Here is a 16,238-nt window from a genome sequence, read left to right as displayed (position 1 = left end):
AAGATCAGATTATCAGGCGAGACACAGTACTACTTCAGGAATATTACCCGGAATTTCGAATTTCAGTGGCTAACCTATCTATGTAACCACGCTCTACATACAGCCACCAGCAGTGTTACTACTTCATGAACCATGATACCCCGTCCTCGTTATGCTTTTCGAATACGTCAAAACATCAAAAACTACGAACTACTAGTTGATTCGACACAGCCGCATTTGTCTTAGTTTGTGACCTTGCTCATCTGGACCAACCTTTTGACACCGACCTAGATTCTAATTAGTAAAAATTTTCAATATTGATGATCACAGTGGTTTTAACATACCATCCAGTTGCCGCATTCTTCTGTCTTATCCCGTTGAATCTCCACCTGAAGACGCTGCGCTTCTGGGTAGTTCTTGGTCTCTAGCGCTTGAGCCAGTATGGTCAATTGCTCGATGGTATCCGGCTTAACTAATTCCTCGTTATTGAGATGGTCAAACAAAAGACCAAGTCGCTTTTGCGTATCCTTCACCTGGGGAGCGAACGAAGCTGGCGCTTTGCCGGCTACTCGTTGCATATCACGGCTTAGAATGTCGACTAGCTGTTGAGCGCTAGGAGGAATATGGGAACGATCACCAGCAGGGTGTCGAGCCGGTTGTGGGGCGGCTCGTGGCGGAGGTGGTGCCGGTGAAGTTGACGCGGGTAGACCACCGCTCACTGATGGAGGGCCGGCAGAAGGTGGTCCTTGAGGCACCGGCGGAGCACCGTATGGTGATGGAGCGTATTGGTTGTGAATGGCTGCAGCCTGAGGAGGTGCAGCGTAAGGGTTGGGCGGAGGCGCTCGGTTAGCATGAGGGGGAGGACCCAAAGGAGGCTGCTGGGACGGATTAGGTTGAGGCGGCTGTACTGGAGTGTATCGGCTCGTAGGTGGAGTGGACGCTGGCGGTTGGTTGTAAGGCGAAGCCATTCTAGGGACAACATGACCCATTGGAGGCGGAGGTAGGCCAGGGCCACCGCCCGGGGTCTGGACACCTGGAGGGGGTGCGTACGTTTGCGCTGCGGCCGATCCAGGTCCATGCGGAGGTGGCAGATGTCCGGGCTGTGGAGGGCCACCTAAAGGAGACATTACCCTTCCGGTTGGTGGGCCTTTAGGAGGAGGCGGCGGCGGCGTAGCTGTTCCACGTTGAGAGCCGTAAGGACTTTGCGGCGGCGGCATTACCTGATTGGCGAAGGGGGTAGTAATAGGAGCCGCACTAGGCGTGTTCCTTCGCGGAGGTGCCTTCGTTACCATAGGAACATCGTTCCAATTTTCTCCGTTCGAGGCTCTCGGAGGCGGTTTGGACGATGGCGTAGATGACCTTGGGGGACCTCCAAAGGATGTTGGGGGAGGGCCATAGCCCGGGTGCTGAGTAGGCGCTTGAGCTATTTGTGGCTGTGGCGGCTGGTATCCTTGGGGAGCATAGGGATTGCCAACGGTTGGTGGAGCGTAAGGGTTTACCGGAGGGGTTTGGACGGCCGGGGGTGCGTATGGGTTGATTGGGCTAATGCCAGCGGCCGGTTGAGGCGGTTGATATCCTCCTTGCGCAGACGCAGTTCGAGTAGAGACACGCGCGGCCGCCGCGGGTTTGTGGACTTGCTGCCTTGTGGCAGGTTGGTGGGCCACTTTCTGCGTTGCTAGTTGCACACGTTCACGTGCCATATCCGCAGCATCATACTTCGTTGGAAGAAGGCTCAGGTATTTCTGAGCAACCTCGAGTTGGCCATGGGCCGCAACAATGTCCGCATACTCGATATATTTGTCGTAGAGCGAAGAGAGCTTCCAGCCCGAAGGAAGACCAGTCTCCGTATCTTGGAACTTTGTTACGTGACGGAATACCGATACCTTCTCGATGAAGTGTTGGAGGGATCGTGCATGGATCGAGAAGGTGGAATCGTCGGCTTCGGCCAGGCCAGCCTTCTCGGTTTCCTCCAACTCTTGAACCCAGATATCGACAACCTTCTCAAGTTTAGAGCCGACTAGGTAACAGAAGGAAGCATCCTTCCTCGAGCCAGATTCGATGATGCGATCACCTAGGGCTTCGCATAAGTCTGGAAACTCGGTTGGGTCGGCAAATGTGCAAAGTGTCACCATAGTCTCCTTCCAATCAGCTAGATCAGCATTATAAACGACATCCCATAGGTTTTTGACGATAACAGAACCCAGAAGTCGTAGATAACTGGGCATCCCGGTCTTCTGGGATAAATAAGCGGATTGAACTTTGTCCACAAGTTCTTTTCCGCCACAGTTCGCAATCATAAAGGCATCTGCCATACGGCCTTCCTTTAAGCAGATTTCGGTGGCATTCTCAAATCGTCCTAACATTAACGCTTTTGTAATCTGCTTTTCAACACCTGTGTCGCTATCGGCGAATAGGTGGAAGGGGTTGTCCGTTTTAGCACCCTTTGTGGCTGACAGGCTTGCCAAGAAATCTTCACCTTCACCTTCTCCATCGGCGAAGAAAGTTGAGAATGTTTTCTTATGACCCTTTCCCCCCTTCTTCGGCTTCTCAGGCTCGGCTTCTTTTGCTTCGGTACTTTCATCTGTTACGCCGTTGGGTGACTCGTCCTGCGTTTCCTCCTCGTTGAATCCTAGATAATCAACAATTTGTTTCCGCGGGTTGTCAGCAAGCAGCGTTTCCAAAACACGCCAATCAGCCTTCTCTTCATCAGAGTTAGCCTGCTCTATGTGCGATTCGCAGATAGCCGTAATGTCGCCAGATTTCAGGGACTCTTCAAACTTCTCGGTGGCAGATCCAATGTCCGAATCAACAGAAAACTGTGAGATTTGGATTGTAGAGGAGCGTTTTTGACCGGGTTGGTGGGGGTTTTGCTTAAATATAATTAATTTGCCACCGAATCCGAACGAGACTCCGACAGGATTTTCGAGCCACTTAGGGGCCTTCGACAAGGAGAAAGCGGCACCTTGAGGCTGTCTCTGAGCTTGGGTGAAGAAGTCTTCGCCATCCAGGCTGCTTTGAGCCGTATTCTGGACGGCCGAAGGGTTTGTATTCTGGAGCGTCTGGATGGTTATCTTTCCATCAAATGATGCAGTGGCCGAAAGACTCGGGTTATGGGGGTGGAATCGGGTTAAGAAAGTCCAGTTGGTGACTTCAGGGAATTCTCCATAACGTTCTCCCGTCTGAGGATTCCAGACTAATGTCCTGTTATCCTTGCCGCATGAAATCAGAATATCGCCATCTTGTTGGCACCACGACACTGATAGAACACCTTGTTCGTGACCTTGAAGAGTTCTTTCAGGTGCATTGGAGTTTCGCAGGTCCCACAGCAAGATGACTGGGGTCGTATCGTCGGGTGTAGCGGTCAACAGCTTCGTAGAGTTGTTCGGATCCCATGCAATTGCACTAACGGGTTTCCGGTTGTTATTAAGTGTTAATGAGGCCTTCTTGGTCTTCAAGTCCCACACGGTAACGAAGCCACCAGAACCACCGGTGGCGAGAATATGAGCAACCTTTGTATTCCACGCTACGCATTCCAAATCATCTGATCGAGCTGCCGTGGTGCCCAGACGGAAAGCGTTTTCGGGGTCGTTTACGTCATAAATGAAGAGTTCGCCCTTGGCGCCAGCGGTGGCTAGGATTTGGGGTCTAACAGGATTAAACTGTAGCGACTTGATAGCGCCCGTATGCTTTGAAGTTCGCGATATTAAAGCATCAGACTCGCCGGCAATAAGCTTCTCGGCGTCCCAGAGATCGAGCGAACCGTTCTCGAGAGCACCGGCAATGATGCCCTGGGGGTAGTCTTCGGAAGGTTGACCCCAAGCGATGTCGTAGAACCTAGTTGTAGTCTGTTAGCGAACTCCGTGGACTCATCATCGTATTCCGGTTAGCTATTTACCTCGAATCGGCGGCAATGCTCGCAATGGGTTGAAGCTCAAGCCCTTGCTCTTGGCTGTCAAGATTTAGGTCCCATAACTCCAGCTTTGTCTCGTCGGAGAAGTCGGCGTCGACGGCTCCAGCTCTAGTTCCGGTAACCAACAATGGCTTTTCAGCAGTGGGCGACCAGGCAAAGGCCGCAGTACGCGAGATCTCGCGCAATCGAACCATGTTGGCTACACCGCGCACACCACGTATATTACGTAGAGGGGCAGCTTAGTGTAGTCAGGGTCGGTCGAATCGAGGGATGTAGAAGAGAGTTTCCAGAGATTCTCAGGGGATCAGCTTAAATGCCAACTGGCATTGAGCACTCTAGGCCAGCTAGGAATGTTGGCAGGGACCCGAGATGTAGGGAGATATGTTCGTTGATTTGCTTGCCTAGAATAGAAAGGCGGAAACACACGAATTCATTATGTTGCCAGATAATACGATCCAACGGTCCCTGTAGGTGTGGGCGCATGAGCTCACAGTCCAAACCAAATCAAGAATCGAGGACGTGCACTACTGGAATCTGTTCCCTTTCGCCAAGTTCCAACTTGTGGGACCTCTTTCACCAGCCACTTCTTCGTAGCCACAGTTACCCCCTTACCTACTTCACGTGATAACGACGCCCTACCCACCATTACAGTAAGTAGATATCCATTTGATCATTGAATCTGTGAGGATTTTAGAGATGTAGATATAAATTGATTCAAAATCATTACAGAAAAATAATCTTGAAAATAATTATATAATAAGTCATTACCATAAGGTACGCTCATATTGTTACCGAGGTTGAATTGTAGGTGCTGTTTAAGTGGATATATTCACTTACATGAATTGAACGACTTAAACTTTGAACTTCTCGCCGCAATTTATTTGAATCAGCCACACACCAAACTTCTAGCCAGTTGCATATTATTCGCCGGATCTTAAAGCCCATGCCAACGCAACTCACCTACGAAATAAAATATCATATCGGAACTACGCACTCTAAGGCTAAGGCATAAAAATGACAGACGCTGCTCGTTGGAAAGCTACGGTTTACGTCGGAGGTTTAGCCTCTGTCGTTACCAACATAAATATTCACGACGCCTTCATCCCCTTTGGTGAAATCGCCGATATATCTCTGCCTAAGAACGATGCGCCAAACGCAACTGAGCCGCATCGAGGATTCGCATATGTAGAATATGAGGATGCCGAAGATGCAAAGGAAGCTATCGACAACATGGATCAATCTGAGTTATTTGGCAGGGTCTTAAAGGTCTCGGCAGCAAAACCTCCTAAGAGTGCAGATGAAGGGTTGGGTGGGAAGAAGGCCATTTGGGAACAAGTAGGTCTCCTTTTTATTCATCATATTTATTTATAATTAGACATCTAGATTACTAACAATCGAAATAGGAGGGATGGCTTGCCGAGCATGCAGTTAGCGAAGAAGATCGTGCCGCAGCTGCTGCACCTAAGAGTGGCATAGACGATGATAGACCAGAAGATCCTATGCAAGGACTTGAGGGGCTTGACGTTGCCGGACCAAAACCAGAATGAGGAATCACTTGAATCGCTCATAGGGTGTGCTTGAATTTTTCGCATAGCGTTGGCGTCAGGAAAGGATCATAGGGCACAGAAAGAAGTGTTTAAGATAGGAGCTTGCGATTAATGTCTATACCGCGCTTAACCTCCCGTATTTGACATACCCACCTCCGGTGGTTACATGTACAGTGCTATGCTTCTCTGAACGAAAACGCGCCCTTTCCTGGTAAGCCTGTTCCGGCTGGCCAAATTCCAAATCCATCCCTCGTATCATGACGAATTTTCTCAGTGCTCGGCGTGCTCCTCGTGATCCGAAGGCTCGGCTTTGCGGTTTTGGCGGCTAAGACGGAGGTTCTTGTCGACCCTGAACTTGCGGAAGCTGGAGTAACCGGCGGCGAAGACGGCGAAAGCAACGACAACACCTAATAGATAATATCATCAATACCATATCCAAACATAATTCTTCGTTAAACCTGGGCCGTAAGATGAACTAACCAAGCGGGAGCAACTCTGCCGGAATTTGTCGCAACTTTCGTAGGCGTTGAGACACGGTGTGCGCTGTGTTATCGGTCAATATTTAATTCCTATCCGGTAATATTTTGACGGGATGCTTTCGGAAGCTCGGTATATATATTTGAGGCGTCAATGGTTCGCGATGGTTGAGAACATACCGCTTTGGTCTTCCTTCTGTTATGAGTTGTTAGTAAAACGTCATAGCTATGCGAAGAAGAGATTAAGATCGTACGGGAATGGGGAACATCATGCGCCTCGTGGGCATCATTCTCAGAGCTCGAGTAGCATACATTTTGTCGGATTGAGAGGAGATTTTTGTAGGCGTTGAAGGTGCGCTATAGAGGCTGTAGCTGTCGGCTATCGAAGATGGAATTATCAATTATATTTGACGTTGTTGGAAGGTTTTGGGGGGGAAAGCAACTTCGGTAACTTAGATTCAGGCCACGACCAGTAAAAATCTAGAAAATAATCGTAGTGGACCCTTTCTCCCCCAAGCGTTCACTGTATCATGCCACCAAGTGCCACCCAAAAGCCTGAGGCAGCTAAAATTAACGCTTGCATGATTCGATTCGGCAAGAACCCCATTATCCGAAAGCTCCTTCCAAGCTGCAATCTTCAGTCTCATAATCTCGTAATACATCATCACTTTACACTTTACATTCTACAACATACAACAACCGATTGCCATTGAACCCGTCAACATCACTCTCCACTCAAACAAAACATACAAATCGCCAAAATGTCCGACGACGAGCGTGTAACAAAACCCTTCAAGTTCGTCACTGGTAAGTTTTCACTCCGAATCCCCTCAAGTCATCCGAATCCACGGCCACATCTACATCCTTTTTCCCGAATTTTGACAGTCAGCTAATTATTAATGTGGTTTAGCTGGTAAGAAATGCTTTACTTCCCATTGCGATTGAATCGGCATAACGATGCGACCATCTCGAACCCATGAATAACCGCAATCGTCTAACCCCGCCGTCTAGGTGTCGACGCTCGATTCCCCAACATGAACCAGACCAAGCACTGCTGGCAGAACTACGTTGATTACCACAAGTGCATCAATGCCAAGGGCGAGGATTTCGCCCCATGCCGCCAGGTACGATTACCGTCAATGTAACCCATAGATACGGGACGAATATATATTAATAATCCTAGTTCTTCCTTGCCTACAGATCTCTATGCCCGAGTGGATGGTATCAACGATGGGATGATCAACGAGGTCAGTTCAGTAACAAGCTATCGTGAGTGTAGATGAGAATTAACGCAGTACAGAGGCCGGAAACTTCCCCGTCAAGTTAGATGCTTAAGTGTATCTCATGACTTGCATACGATCTTCACATGCATCAGTCGAATCGGCAGAGTTGGACTATCACGATGTAGTACATATCCTAAATTTCCTCAGCCAGCCAACTAGAGCTTTGTTACAAGGCTACTTACATTTGTCATTTATATTTTCCATGTGACTAGTCGATATTCCCGCTGCTTTTAGTCGGGATACCTAGTGAATAACTTCTCAACTGAGAGTCAGATATAAGGCGCGAAGTCTTCATTGCCCTTTTCCTTGGGATGATGCCTTCATGATAACTATTATGAGATAGAATATCTACCAAAGGCCCGGTTTCACCTGTCTTATTTATCCCACATCATTAACCATCTCGGATACAGCTTTAGATGCGGCTCTCTCCTCGTGAACTCAGGAGCCATCATAGTTATAGCATGATAGCAGAGCCAGCAAGCGCCTTTGCTACAGCCAATGTAATTGAAAAACTTTGAACTGCCTTGTCTCAGCAATAGTTCTAATATCTGCATCTCACAATGCACGACGAATGGGGCATGGTCCCATATCTTCAATATGCGACCTTGCCATGATAGATCCCGTGGTTTCCTTCGTACGGTGGATGGATCAACCGACGAGTGTGATTGATTATTAAGGCATTTGGCAATGCATTCTTCTAGTTCATTTATAATCTTGCTTACTTCCGTTCTGTATGGTTCGTTCCCTATTGACTCTAACTTCATCGAGACGGTAAATTTATCCAGAGGCACTATCCTGATTTGCAGAGAAGCCTCTCTATGATCTATCTTGAAACGGACCATATCAAACCATGCTCTGCGGTATTCTGCAATGATGTGGACTAAGCGTCTAGTTCTCAATAAGAACGTTTCAGGGTACTCGATTTTACGGTCCACGTATCCGATTTCCCGACATCTACGACGACACTGGTGAATCAAGTCATCCATGGGGACCAAGTAAGATTCCAGTAGCTCATAACATATATGTATGAGTTTATGGATAAGCTTGAGATCTTTCTTGGTGGGTATACTTGTTAGGTCACCGAGACGAAAATAAGTGCTTTCACGCGTCCAAACCAAATCGTAATCGCTCAGATAGTACACGATATCCAGGACATATACCAGACCCTTGGCCTGTGGTGGTATCTCATCATCGGATTTAGTACAAGCTACATCGATAATTAAGTTTCGAAGATCCTCAAAAGGATACTCATCTTTGTCGTAAACATTCTGTAATTTTACATAACATGTTTCAAACATAGACTTCTTAATGTTTGGGTAACAGCTCTGGACAATTTCTTGCCAAAATTCATTCGTGATGTCCGGATTATCGACGTAATTATCGTGGGGCGTTTCAAACCACACTTGGATCCTCGAAACTAGATAAGATGATAGACTATCTTCGCCGGAATTCCTGGCAACGTGGAGGATGTATCTACTTGGATTTTTGCTATCCCACTCCATGGCGGTCGCAGTAACTCCATCGGATCCAGGCCGAGCGAATATTAAGGCGAAAGAATCGAGAAGATTCTCCCCAAGTTGTTTTTTTACCTCGTCGCTACACGGCCCACTTACAATTTCCTCGATAGCATGAGGCCGCACTACTTTTGAGGGGTTGTAACTTGGAGTTGGGCCCGAAATCCTGTCCTGTTGTTGGTTCATTATATTGAGTGTGAAAAGTTTAGAATGAAATATCACAGAATTTAGCTGAGCACATTCTAAAATATCCTCCGGGTCATCGGTGTGGTCATCGGTGTTTACGTTGGCGATATTATCTTTGGATGACATGGTTCAAATTCAAAAATAGACAAGCACAGCACTTGATGCCTAATTCTATTCAATATTTGGGGGTGAAGATGATTTGATGAGAACTTCATACTTATAGATGGGCGATCCAGGACCTTTTATACACGTATAATATAGCTCATGAGTCATTCCCAAGATGGCTTCAGTGGAAATGAATATATTCCCAAACAAAGAAACCACCGGGATATACCATGCCATCGAGATGATATTTCATTCTTCATGATGATGTAGCGCTTCTATCTTTGAGGAAGCTCATGAGAGTTCGTTTCACGCTGATATATCCAATTTCCGAGGTTATCCTGGCTGACTCCGATATTCATTAGCATTATGCTCTCCTTGGTCGGTTCCCTGCTTCTTAGATGTATGCTTCCTCTAAGATCATGTCCGTAAAGTTAGTATCTGTCTGAAGAACATCATGACCATGGGTGCCTAGGGTCCTAGGTAGTCGAGGAGTTAATAAGAGTTACCTTGTAACCTTCAAGTTGTAGGGATGGGGTTATCCGGTTGTGATTAGGTAATATGACAAGCCCCCAGCACAAAGCTTACCGGAAAAACTTAGAAGCCGGCGCTAAGCAAGGGTCCCCGAAATTTCAATGCACATCAAGTATCTGTACCAGAACAGCTATTCATTCTATCTATTACTTTTACCTCGCGCCAGCCAGATCGAAAAACTTGATTGCGAGCCGAGTAAGCTCGTAGGAGGGTTCTCAAGATGGTGAATCCCGGGAAGCGTATGAACATATTGCAACAAGTAAGCTATTCCTTCTCAATTCTCATATACTTATCACGAATAGAGAATACCTTCTCGTTATTCGACAGACCCTTCTACAGACCCTTCTTTATACCAAGTATAAAACATGAAATATAAAATGAAATATGAAAAACGCTGCTAACATACCAATCTAGAAGGTAATTCTTGTAGCCAATTGCGCCCGAACGTACATTCTAACCAAGGTAACTACTTAGTTACTATCATTACGTCAAGGTCCAGGTGCAGCGATACTACCGCCCGAGATCACGCGGATACATCTACATTTCGCCAAAAGATGGAATAATGGTCACATGGGGCCTAGGTATGCGGAATTACCTTATCACTCACCTTTCCAATGCTCTCGAGCGACCGATATATGAGCTCCGAGTCGATCATGGTTGACTAATCACCAATTATCTTCCCCTCGTATAGGAGATTCTGGAGAGAATGTCTACCCCGCCTCAAATTCTGGAACCCAGCAGTCCCAATGCTCGTCAATCGAACAGACGACAATTCGTCACCAGCCAAAATGTCCATCTACTTCCGACAAGAAGCGCTGGATTCCAATAAACCCTCCACGCTCATCAGCAAGTTCAACTCCCTACCTCTCGCGCAGCAGGCGCACTCGAGCATAAAGAATGAGTATCCAGCGCCAGAGCCCGAGGAGGGCGAACGCGTGGTCACGATCGATATGAGACAGGTACATTCGGAGACCATCCTCAAGGAATTCATGGCCAAGACCGGCGCCACGATAGTGGAGCCTACCTTCGACGAGTTAGCAGAGATGACCAACATAAAGCAGCGTGAACAGAAGGCTGCTCTCGACCGTGCCGTCATGAGGAAGTACATCGACGACAGAAAGCGCGAGGAGCGCATGCTGGCTATAGCCCGACAAGAGGCTGAGGCCATTAGGCTAGCTAACCAGTAAAAGTAAGTTCCACACTATCAAGTTCCGAATTTCTACTATTCCGGTCCAGACAGGAAGGGCCGGGATAAGGAAATGCCTTTTTCTGGATTGGATGGATTGAGATAAAAAAAAATGAAGAGGGTGAGGTGATATTAAGGACGGGGCCGGGGCCGGGACATGAGCGACGACGAATTATTGGAATGAAACGAAACGAACCTCACCTCTTCGCGTCCGAATCGTCGCGCTATTTGTACCAAGACGTGTATCATACGAAGACTCAAGGCGTATAAAACTAGAGGGGTATGTACATGAAGAAAGGAAGTATATACAAGGCCTTCCACGAAGGACGGTGCCCACGACAGGAGACCTAAACGCTACCTAAGGTATTGAATGAAAAAAAGCAATTCCAATCAACGAAGGGGAGCATCAAGCTCTCCCTCTCGTCTTCCCTCCCCCCTTTTGTGACCATTATCCCCTCAAAATTCCTACCCCGACCTTTCGTCACACGGAGAACACCTTGCATACACTCTGAGATATTCTGCCTTGATCTCCATGGCTTATCTCAATTTTACGTCAAGGAAGAAACGAACCCCAAGACCAATGTTGTATATTCTCTATGCCCTCCTTTTCCTCTAAAGGCGCATGGTTTACTTTGTTAGTCTACATACCTTCATCCGTACTCTAGGACATAGTCTCGAAAACTTGATCTACTTTTGCGGAATTACTCTTATGGATAGTTCTCTTACCCTTTCGTTTTCGCTCTTCTATTATACCTGAAAGTGAACTTTTCTGCAACACATTGTACTATAAAATCCACGAAATAATCATAATTACTATAATTTTATCTCATAACTCATTCTAAACCAAGCCCAATACCACATTACGTGCCTATACAATACAATACTAGCACAAGCCTAGCAGCCTTCACGGGACCCAATCCCATTTTCTCATAAGCCTTCAGGCCGTCATACAGCATAACATAACAAAAGAAACCTCATTCATCCTACCCCCTTACCATTAGGTAGGTAAACCACTCTCTACACCTCCGTCTCTACATCCGGCTGCCGTCCACTCAGCGCACCCATATGCGTGACCCTGCGAATCGCATACTTCGCCTCGTCCTTAGCGAACTGGGCGTTCCGTAGCGGACGCCACTGCATAAGTCCGCGGTGCTGGCGATGCAGGTCCCTGCTCCGTTCCTTGTAATCCTTGAATTGTTTAATCGGGTTCTTGCTGCTACTCCCTTTGCTTTTCCTACTCGAGCCGGAGTTCGTGGTGGTTTGCGTTAGCGCGGCGCCACTGGCGTTTGTGCTGGGATGTGCGAAGTCCGAGGACCCGGTGGCGTCTTCGGATGTAGCGTCGTTGATGCCTAGGTCGTCTGAGTAGTTGGAGGATGTGGATCCGAGTTCGTTGGGGACACCGTCGGTGGGCTCGGAGTCCGATTCAGGTTCATATTCGGGTTCTGCGCGGCCTTCGTGGCCGGTCATTAGATCTGCTGGATCCTGGCCGAAGGCACCCGTCCAGTCTGTTCCGTCCTTAGATAACCATTTTCTACGCTCTTCCTCGGGAGCCGTGGCAAGGACATCCCGTCCGTTGGTCAGCGAATCATCATGTAGCTTTTGAATGGTGGCTGGTATCGATTTCAAGACTTCTTCCTGTCGGACGCCCTCTGCAAAGCACGCTTCCCACGTCTCAATGGTCTCGCGCGAATCGTTGTCGCTCACGAAGCGGAGGTGGTCTCGATCGGTGCCGGCCTTGAACCTACCTTTGAAGATTAGACGCCCCACCTCTTCAATCTTGATATCTGGGATTGTGTCGAAGTTGTCCTGGGTGATGAAATTTTGGGATAGTCGCATAGAGTTATCGCATTTCCACACGGGAATATCGAACGTCTTATCCTCCCCGTCAATCAGCTCTTGCAACCATATCGCCGCAAAGTGTTCGACGTGGCGCCTGCCAGGCAAATGAAACTCGAAGAACACGGGAGAGCGGTAGCGGTATCTGACGGGGAGACGTGGAGTTTGACTGTCAGTCACACCACTAATAGTCCATTCTAAACCATCACCCTTCGTCTTGCAGTATTCGCGTTTGATTGTTGCGGAGCTGCCTCCTGTCCTCAGCCGTAGCTTCACGTGGCCCTTACCCGAGCCAGCAAAAGTTGAGGTTATTTTATCGGAAGTGAACTCGAACGTCCCGACGTCCCAGCCAAGTTGCGGTGGTGGGAGCTTCAGTTCGACTGATCGGAACAGTAAGGAGATACGGACACGGCCGAAGCCAATTCCACCGTCTAGGGGATACCATCGTGTGACCTAGCCATTCAATATCAGCATCTCGTTTTAGACAGGGAGTAGAGTTTGCATTCATCTTACCTGGCTACTAGTTTGCATAAGATCGGAAAGTTTCAAAGGAACAACACCAATAATAGGGTCGTGCTGCCTGTTACGCGAGTCACGAACCGTGATAGTGACGATAGCGGATCTCCAATCCCGAACGAAGCGCTCAGTACCAGCATTGAAGATTGGTTTTGAGGAAACGACTTTCGTTCGAGTCTTGTATACCTATAATACCGCATTAGTGGAATAGTCGTGTGGGATGCTACTAGAAACCTACCAATTCGTCATTGAGTAGCATAGTACAATACGCACTCGGCAACCTCTTGCTCGACTCCTCCTTAATCTCACCGGCGTCACGGGCAGGTTCATACTCTCTACCTCCGGTGCGTTTGCCGCCTTCCGAACCCTTGACATTCGCCAGCTCAAGGTTGACGATTTGATGAACGACGATACCAAGAATTCCAGAAGGCCATAGCGGATCTGGCGGCGTGTGTACAACAGCATCCTCTTCATCGTTTTGAATAGCTCCCTTGTCATCTTGCAACTTTTCATGGTCTCGAATCTCCTTCGGTAAGCTGAGGTCCTTGCCATCTGTCCTCAAAGCAGCTCGGAACTGAGTCTTTCCAAAGTAGCCAACTTCCCAGTGAAGCTCGCCCGGCATGGTACTCTCAGCCTTGACGCCGCGAAGCTTTGAGACTTGTTGATACATTTTCCCAGGGTGTTGGATGAGCTTTCGCAAGGAAAGTTCCACTTTTCCGACTACATCGTCGGCGCTAGAACGGTCGCTATCCCATGATTCCATCGATAGTTGCTCGTCTGCCTTGATGAGGTCTGCGGTAACGGAAAGAGCGCAAGTTTCTTCGAACACAGGATTCAGATCATCCTGGATAACACGAGTACAGTACATCGGCTTGCCAAACTTAGAGAAACTAACGGTAATGTAAGGGTCGGAGCCGCCGCCTTCTGATCCTCTCCGGTCTTGCTTCGATAGCCCTGTAGCCTTATGGATGCGGATGAAGAGTATACCAAGAGCACTCGTTTCTTTTTGGATATCGTCTCCTGTCAACATCTTGCCGAGGTCGAGCGTTAATGATTTCGGCGCGACATACATGCCAGCGGCTGCCTTAATAGCCCAGTTGACGAAGTTGGAAATCACCGGTAAGTTGAGGATATTGACTCCACGCTCGATCATTGGTGTACATCCAGCGTCAACCTTTGGGATTCCCATAAGCGTGACGGTAACCGCTTTCAAGAATGGTGGTTCAGGGGTCATTTGAAGTCTAAGTCGCACAGTTCCTACCAAGCCAACTAGTTCGACCCCTATATATAATTAGCAGTCGCACTTGGCCTCGTGCAATGAGAAGCTTACAGATAGGTAGAGGAATTCCAAACAGCCCTCTAACACCAAGGTAGAACACCAACTGCATTCCCATATTTTGGGCTTTCCCTAACGCAGTCTCGGATGCGGGCCTCGCATGATAGGCAAATGATGCTTCTAGGTTGTAGTAATCACCGCCCTCCTCATCGGCAGCAAGCTCTTGCGGATCCTTGGTTTTTTGGTTCTCCTTATGCATCTCATCTTTTAAGTCTTTCATATGGTTATCCGGAAGAGCTCGGAGACTGAGAATTCGAATGGGATTGTTTCCCTGATTGATATCGGCCACTTTGACATTTTCGATGATTCCTGGGACCGAGGCTTGCATGACATCCTAATTTGTTAGTATATATAAATCTGTGAGAGGCGTTTGGTGAACATACTTCAAGGGTATCAGCTACAGAAGCGAACATATCCGGGTTTAGAAGACCCCAGACGATTCCAAGAAGAGTGTTCATCCATTCGACAGACTCGGGGATCAGATTAGCGACAGCCGTCTCACCACGCTTCTGTTCGCTGGACCATTCGATATCTCGGCCTCGTCGAACCAAGTCCTTCATCCATAAGAAAACTCCGGAACAGACACATATGGCCAGGGGAATTAAGCCTAGCAACCTGCCCCCGAAGAATTTCCCCATGAAAATAATCGCAAAGAAGACCCCAGCACATAATACGGTAGCACGTTGCTCGATTGCAGCGTACATAGGCTCATAGCTGACGGATGGGGTCGGGTGGAAGAGAATATTTGTCTTCTCGCCATGAATTGGCACATCAGAGGTAGCTCCTGTGGCTATTGGATCTGGCGGTGCCGTTATGTCTTGAGCTTCTCTATACTCTTCTCCAGATTGTGTCGGTTCCGTTTTTACTGTCGTGTCTTTACCCAGATTCGCATTCGGTACAGAGAGCTAATGCAGTTTTAATTAGAACTGATTATTTACTTTCTAGTTTATGAGACTTACAATAGGATCCTTCGCGGCTTTCATGAAATCGGTATTTACGTCGTCGATGGTGATCTCGTTCCCCGTAACAGGATCCGTGACAACTCTGCCACGACCCTTATACTGCTCAACATCGTTCTTGTGTTCCTTAATATCACCCCCATTTCTCCTGTTCGCTTTTAGCTCGGAGTCGATCTTAGCATCTCGTTCTTTCTTATCCTTGTCGAGAGCGGCGACAAATTCTTTTATATTAGGGACTCGATTGAGGCCGGAATAATGGCCACCAGGGAATTGGTGGTTCTGCTCGGAGGCCATGGCGTAGGTTATTACAGAAGCAGTGAAACTTTATTGGATCATAAGAAAGCATAGGATGGCTTTTTTAAGGAAATACTGCAATAATTAATAATAGAAAAATCGTTAGGAGTTTTCCTTCAATCCCATACACTAAGCTATCGGACGTGAATAGCTACGAAGTAAGTCTTCTAAGCTTCTTGTGACTTATAAGACTGAGACGAGGAAATGCAGAGAAAATGAAAAAATCGCAGGACAAAAGAAAGTCAGCTTAAGGATAATAGTTCAGCTGATTACATAGCTACGTCGAGCTAAATGTATGGTTCTTGGATTGACCTACAGGTTTACATCATTCTGCCAAACTCGATCCTCTTCAGATGAATCGTTTGCTGTGCAACCTTGGAAGTGTATGACGTCGGCGGAGTCCCCAAATCTTTGAAAAGCTGGGGTACTTGCCCTTCGTACCGTCCAATTCGGCATCTTTACTCCCAGCTAATTGGATGACAGGGATATACATGTCTCCACCCGGATTTTGGTCTAACCCGATGCATCTGTGTCGAGTACGTACCTGGTATTGATGGGGTATTACGAAGTCAGGGAGATG

General features: G+C 47.7%; 7 protein-coding genes across 7 annotated transcripts; 3 read left to right on the top strand and 4 right to left on the bottom strand.

The window, feature by feature from the left end:
* Nucleotides 1-33: 33 nt before the first annotated feature.
* GGS22DRAFT_164248 (uncharacterized protein) lies at nucleotides 34-4,403 on the bottom strand. Its single transcript, XM_047961501.1, has 3 exons — nucleotides 3,875-4,403; nucleotides 324-3,813; nucleotides 34-266 (listed from the first exon to the last, which is right to left on the bottom strand). Exons 1-3 carry the CDS (start codon nucleotides 4,081-4,083, stop codon nucleotides 222-224), a joined length of 3,744 nt encoding a protein of 1,247 aa, XP_047818571.1. The 5' UTR covers nucleotides 4,084-4,403; the 3' UTR covers nucleotides 34-221.
* A 403-nt stretch (nucleotides 4,404-4,806) lies between these two features.
* On the top strand, nucleotides 4,807-5,599 carry GGS22DRAFT_146403 (uncharacterized protein). Its single transcript, XM_047958895.1, has 2 exons — nucleotides 4,807-5,224; nucleotides 5,293-5,599. Exons 1-2 carry the CDS (start codon nucleotides 4,904-4,906, stop codon nucleotides 5,434-5,436), a joined length of 465 nt encoding a protein of 154 aa, XP_047818570.1. The 5' UTR covers nucleotides 4,807-4,903; the 3' UTR covers nucleotides 5,437-5,599.
* On the bottom strand, nucleotides 5,594-6,344 carry GGS22DRAFT_146400 (uncharacterized protein). The gene is made up of 4 exons (XM_047958894.1): nucleotides 6,167-6,344; nucleotides 6,093-6,108; nucleotides 5,917-5,979; nucleotides 5,594-5,843 (listed from the first exon to the last, which is right to left on the bottom strand). Exons 1-4 carry the CDS (start codon nucleotides 6,224-6,226, stop codon nucleotides 5,707-5,709), a joined length of 276 nt encoding a protein of 91 aa, XP_047818569.1. The 5' UTR covers nucleotides 6,227-6,344; the 3' UTR covers nucleotides 5,594-5,706.
* A 162-nt stretch (nucleotides 6,345-6,506) lies between these two features.
* GGS22DRAFT_164245 (cytochrome c oxidase polypeptide vib-like protein) lies at nucleotides 6,507-7,676 on the top strand. Its single transcript, XM_047961500.1, is given in 5 exon segments — nucleotides 6,507-6,719; nucleotides 6,731-6,732; nucleotides 6,923-7,036; nucleotides 7,096-7,159; nucleotides 7,213-7,676. 5 exon segments carry the CDS (start codon nucleotides 6,674-6,676, stop codon nucleotides 7,245-7,247), a joined length of 261 nt encoding a protein of 86 aa, XP_047818568.1. The 5' UTR covers nucleotides 6,507-6,673; the 3' UTR covers nucleotides 7,248-7,676.
* GGS22DRAFT_200429 (uncharacterized protein) lies at nucleotides 7,378-9,021 on the bottom strand (the record flags this gene model as incomplete). Its single annotated transcript, XM_047966438.1, has 1 exon — nucleotides 7,378-9,021. The coding sequence occupies one exon, from the start codon at nucleotides 9,019-9,021 to the stop codon at nucleotides 7,570-7,572; it is 1,452 nt and encodes a 483-aa protein (XP_047818567.1). The 3' UTR covers nucleotides 7,378-7,569.
* Nucleotides 9,022-9,676: 655 nt separating this feature from the next.
* On the top strand, nucleotides 9,677-11,225 carry GGS22DRAFT_164244 (CI-B8 domain-containing protein). Its single transcript, XM_047961499.1, has 3 exons — nucleotides 9,677-9,790; nucleotides 10,006-10,112; nucleotides 10,223-11,225. Exons 1-3 carry the CDS (start codon nucleotides 9,752-9,754, stop codon nucleotides 10,716-10,718), a joined length of 642 nt encoding a protein of 213 aa, XP_047818566.1. The 5' UTR covers nucleotides 9,677-9,751; the 3' UTR covers nucleotides 10,719-11,225.
* A 356-nt stretch (nucleotides 11,226-11,581) lies between these two features.
* GGS22DRAFT_200426 (uncharacterized protein) lies at nucleotides 11,582-15,658 on the bottom strand (the record flags this gene model as incomplete). The annotated part of the gene is made up of 6 exons (XM_047966437.1): nucleotides 11,582-13,006; nucleotides 13,067-13,255; nucleotides 13,308-14,350; nucleotides 14,400-14,739; nucleotides 14,789-15,310; nucleotides 15,365-15,658. The coding sequence occupies 6 exons, from the start codon at nucleotides 15,656-15,658 to the stop codon at nucleotides 11,735-11,737; spliced, it is 3,660 nt and encodes a 1,219-aa protein (XP_047818565.1). The 3' UTR covers nucleotides 11,582-11,734.
* Between the last annotated feature and the right edge of the window lie 580 nt (nucleotides 15,659-16,238).

Source organism: Annulohypoxylon maeteangense, assembly GCF_022496945.1.
Source record: "Annulohypoxylon maeteangense strain CBS 123835 unplaced genomic scaffold GGS22scaffold_9, whole genome shotgun sequence".
NCBI classification, from domain to species: domain Eukaryota; kingdom Fungi; phylum Ascomycota; class Sordariomycetes; order Xylariales; family Hypoxylaceae; genus Annulohypoxylon; species Annulohypoxylon maeteangense.
The sequence above is the reverse complement of the archived record's forward strand: the minus strand, read 5'-3'. Positions and strand labels throughout refer to the sequence as shown.

What these genes read in the sequence shown, in the direction of transcription:
- GGS22DRAFT_164248 (XM_047961501.1), bottom strand. Translation starts at nt 4,083, where the DNA reads ATGGTTCGATTGCGCGAGATCTCGCGTACTGCGGCCTTTGCCTGGTCG. An exon ending in AGCATTGCCGCCGATTCGAG is followed by an intron (nt 3,814 to 3,874) that starts GTAAATAGCTAA and finishes GACTACAACTAG; the next exon opens with GTTCTACGACATCGCTTGGG. An exon ending in AAGAATGCGGCAACTGGATG is followed by an intron (nt 267 to 323) that starts GTATGTTAAAAC and finishes ATTAGAATCTAG; the next exon opens with GTCGGTGTCAAAAGGTTGGT.
- GGS22DRAFT_164244 (XM_047961499.1), top strand. Translation starts at nt 9,752, where the DNA reads ATGGTGAATCCCGGGAAGCGTATGAACATATTGCAACAA. An exon ending in GTATGAACATATTGCAACAA is followed by an intron (nt 9,791 to 10,005) that starts GTAAGCTATTCC and finishes GTAACTACTTAG; the next exon opens with TTACTATCATTACGTCAAGG. An exon ending in AATGGTCACATGGGGCCTAG is followed by an intron (nt 10,113 to 10,222) that starts GTATGCGGAATT and finishes CCCCTCGTATAG; the next exon opens with GAGATTCTGGAGAGAATGTC.
- GGS22DRAFT_146403 (XM_047958895.1), top strand. Translation starts at nt 4,904, where the DNA reads ATGACAGACGCTGCTCGTTGGAAAGCTACGGTTTACGTCGGAGGTTTA. An exon ending in AGAAGGCCATTTGGGAACAA is followed by an intron (nt 5,225 to 5,292) that starts GTAGGTCTCCTT and finishes CAATCGAAATAG; the next exon opens with GAGGGATGGCTTGCCGAGCA.
- GGS22DRAFT_164245 (XM_047961500.1), top strand. Translation starts at nt 6,674, where the DNA reads ATGTCCGACGACGAGCGTGTAACAAAACCCTTCAAGTTCGTCACTG. An exon ending in ATTTCGCCCCATGCCGCCAG is followed by an intron (nt 7,037 to 7,095) that starts GTACGATTACCG and finishes TAATAATCCTAG; the next exon opens with TTCTTCCTTGCCTACAGATC. An exon ending in ACGATGGGATGATCAACGAG is followed by an intron (nt 7,160 to 7,212) that starts GTCAGTTCAGTA and finishes AACGCAGTACAG; the next exon opens with AGGCCGGAAACTTCCCCGTC.
- GGS22DRAFT_146400 (XM_047958894.1), bottom strand. Translation starts at nt 6,226, where the DNA reads ATGTATGCTACTCGAGCTCTGAGAATGATGCCCACGAGGCGCATGATG. An exon ending in GGCAGAGTTGCTCCCGCTTG is followed by an intron (nt 5,844 to 5,916) that starts GTTAGTTCATCT and finishes ATTATCTATTAG; the next exon opens with GTGTTGTCGTTGCTTTCGCC.